Raw genomic sequence first — 3,104 nt, 5'->3', positions numbered from 1 at the left:
TCCCACCCGCTCCCCTCCCGCCCCCTCCCCGCCCCCTTCCCGCCTCCTGCCTGGAGGGCAACCCAGGGCCCAGTGTGGTGGGAAGGGGGTGTCAATGACCCCTCTGTTCTAGCTCCACCCCTCCCCCCACCGTAGCTGGACACTCACCGGGGACCCTGGCAGACCCGGAGGCCCAGCTTCTCCCTGCAGAGGGGAAGGCACCCACATGTGACCAAGCATCCCCTGAAGATCCCGGCCCAGGGGAGCAGAGATCCAAGAGACAGCATGGCACTCCCCTGCACCCGACCTCATCCACACCTAGGGGGCCCCTCCTCTCGGCCACGACCCCCCAAAACAAAGCCCCACCCCTCCAGCAGCCTGAGAAGCCTCAGAAGGTGGGCCACAGCCCCTCAGACTTGCAGGGGCCCAGGGGGGACCCCACCCCCGTGACTACGAGGCCTGAGACCCTTGGAGTGAGGCTTCCAGGCCAGGGTTTTAGGCAGAATACTCCCCAGAAGAAACAACACGAATCCCGTCAACCTGGGGCTCCGGGGGGGGGGGGGCATCCCTGGGCCGCCTGGGTCCAGGGTCCAATGTGGCCACCCTGCCTCGCCCCTCCCCCACCCTGCGGGGCGCGGTCAGCCGGGGTGGGTGCTGATTCGATTTGAGACTCTGAGCCATCTAGGGCTTTGGGGACTCAGAAAGAGACTGAGGATTGGTCAAGGGGGGCTCCTGCGGTACATTATGGGCGAGGGGATCCTGGTGCAGGTCCCTGCCTTTCCTGGAGGTGGCTGGATGGGGGGGTCACCCAAGACGGTCCTAGGGGAGGTTGGCCATGGGATTTCAGCTGCCTCCCCGCACCGATTAGGCCACACTTGACCTGGGACACCCCTGAAGACAGCTTCTCCGGGGCAGAGCCAGCTCCCGCCCCCCGCCCCCAGCAGAGCTGGCTCCAGCCCTCAGCAGCCTCCAAAAAGACCCTCAGGGGAACAGCCCCACCCCTCCACCCCCAGGCCCTGAGGATACAGGAGCAAGGACCCCTCTGGGGACCCGGAGCCACACACATCAGTGCCCACATTCCCAGGCCACAGACCACCGTGCACCCCCCCACCTGCTCTGGGGACTGACCCCTGCGGGTGAACCCTGTGCTGGACCAAGGACCGTCTTTGTCCCTTTTGCCATCCCACACCCCGCTGTGACCCAGCCCTGATCAGTGGACTTAGTTTCGTCTCCATCAGGTCCGGGGACTCAGGGACGTTGGGGCCAGACTTGAACCCCACGGAGCCCTCCCTACCCCCAAACTCACATCAATTCCGTCCTTGCCCGGCTTCCCAGGTGGCCCTTGGGGGCCCGGAGGGCCTTGGGGTCCCACTTTCTGAAATGGAGAAGCGTCATGATGCAGATGTGCCCTCCCACCCTCTCCCACGGGTCAGCCCAACAGAGGGTTCCATTCCCGTGTCCAGAGTGGCACCGGGGGCCTGGTCCCGGGGCCCACCCCCCGAGCCTGCCTCAGAGAACCCCCCCCAACGCCCGGAATGGCAGTCTCTGGTGTCCGGATCCTCCAGCCAGGAGGGGCTGCGCTACAGGGAGCCTCGGGGAACAAAGGCGACATTGTGCTTGTCTGGTGGCGGCAGCAGCCGACCAGGCCAGGCGAGGACAGGGCGACCTCCTGGGCTCGTCCACGAAGTGTCTCGGTGTCTGTGAGGGCTCAGACCAGACTCTGCCCCGTGGTGAGTGAGGTAGGCGACGGGCTTCGAGGCTGCGCTGGCAGTCCCCAAGCGTCCCGGCGTTCCTGGCTCCCGCACTGGCCCAGGGTGGCCGGAGGAGGGGGGAGGGGTGTCCCCTGGCTGTGCTGCTCGACGCCCCATCTCAGAGCCCCAGGCTTCCACCCTGGCCGCCACTCTCCAGCCCGCGCTCACCTGCGCCTCGGTCACGGTCACGGCCAGGAGCTGCCCGAGCAGGAGCAGGGCCAGGGTGGGGGCTCCGGCCATGGCTGCAGTCGCGCTCTGAGCAGCGGCAGCGGCCGGTGGCGGCCTGGGCTCCGGACGGCAGGCGGGCGGGGNCAGTGCACAAGCCCCCCATTCAGCAGGGCCCACCTGGGGCTTCCGCGCCGCCCCTCGCCTCCTGGCCGCGCCGGCCAGGGGGAAAAAAAAGACCCAGTGGCATTTTTTGGCCAGCCTCGGAGTTAAAATTATCCCCGAGACTGATGAGTTACACACATACACCTTTTAGCAAAAAATAAAGAAGGTCTTTTCACCACTTGTGCCTCAAGCAGGGCATAGAGAGGGGATAGTCCCGTATTGAAGGGCTCCTTTCGAGCAGGGGCAGCCCCAGCCCTAGAACAGGGTGACCTCCCCAGGATCCTGAGTGCGACAGAGGGTGCCCACAGCCCAGGAAGACCCCCAGAGAGGGTGAGCACCCCTGTGCCCGGGGGTGGGGTGGGCAGGCCAAGCCTCTGGCCCCCCACTGCCCTGTCTCATGGCAAAGTCTAGGGCCTGCTCGGCCAGGGGCATCTCCCACCCAGGGGCCTCCCCCATACTGAGTCAAGAATCTCAGCTAGCCGCCGGGAGGAGGAGACGAGGGTGGGGTGGGGGCTGGCTGCCCCTTGAGATGCGAAGGTGCTTGTGAATTCCATCCGGAAGGGCCAAGAGTGGCTCACAAGGTCTGGCCCTCCAGCAGAGTTGGGGGCACCCTAGGACATCCTCAGACAGGGTGGGGCTTGGGGGCCAGCCTCTCCACCCCCCACCCACGAGCCCATGGCCTGTGGACCAAGACTGTTCTTCCCCACCGACCCCCCAACTCAGTCCCTCCTGCCTGGGCCCAGCACAGCACCACCTCCCTGCCATGCAGACCAGACTCAGAGGAATCCCAGCTGGCGTTCACCTGGGTCAAGGGCATGACCCGGTGCCTGAAACCCGGCCCCACCCTTCACCCCCAACCCGTCTTCAGCTCCACACAGCCCCTCCCCGAACTGCTCCTGCCGTGATGCTCAAACAGCGGCAGAGGGGCTGGGGCTGGAGGGGCCGGGGGCTGGCATCACGCCGGTGCCACAGGCGGAAGCAAAGCATCACCCATGTCTCGGGCCATCACTCTCTGGCGGGTCAGAGGCCCTGCTGGGCACGGAC

The 3,104-nt window shown here is 66.3% G+C and overlaps 1 protein-coding gene across 1 annotated transcript in view; it reads right to left on the bottom strand.

Annotated features, from left to right (window-relative positions):
- Positions 1–2,002, bottom strand: part of COL9A3 (collagen type IX alpha 3 chain) — a 17,018-nt gene extending 15,016 nt beyond the window's left edge. The window contains exons 1-3 of the mRNA XM_077756810.1: positions 1,899–2,002; positions 1,286–1,354; positions 148–183 (exon numbers count right to left, since the gene is read on the bottom strand). Coding sequence (XP_077612936.1) covers positions 148–183; positions 1,286–1,354; positions 1,899–1,970 — 177 coding nt within the window. The 5' untranslated portion in view covers positions 1,971–2,002. The remainder of the gene's footprint in view (positions 1–147; positions 184–1,285; positions 1,355–1,898) is intronic.
- Positions 2,003–3,104: the final 1,102 nt, after the last annotated feature.

The sequence above is a fragment of the Crocuta crocuta genome, unplaced genomic scaffold (genome assembly GCF_008692635.1).
Source record: "Crocuta crocuta isolate KB4526 unplaced genomic scaffold, BGI_CrCroc_1.0 scaffold613, whole genome shotgun sequence".
NCBI lineage: Eukaryota > Metazoa > Chordata > Mammalia > Carnivora > Hyaenidae > Crocuta > Crocuta crocuta.
This window is presented reverse-complemented; position numbering and strand designations above follow the sequence as displayed.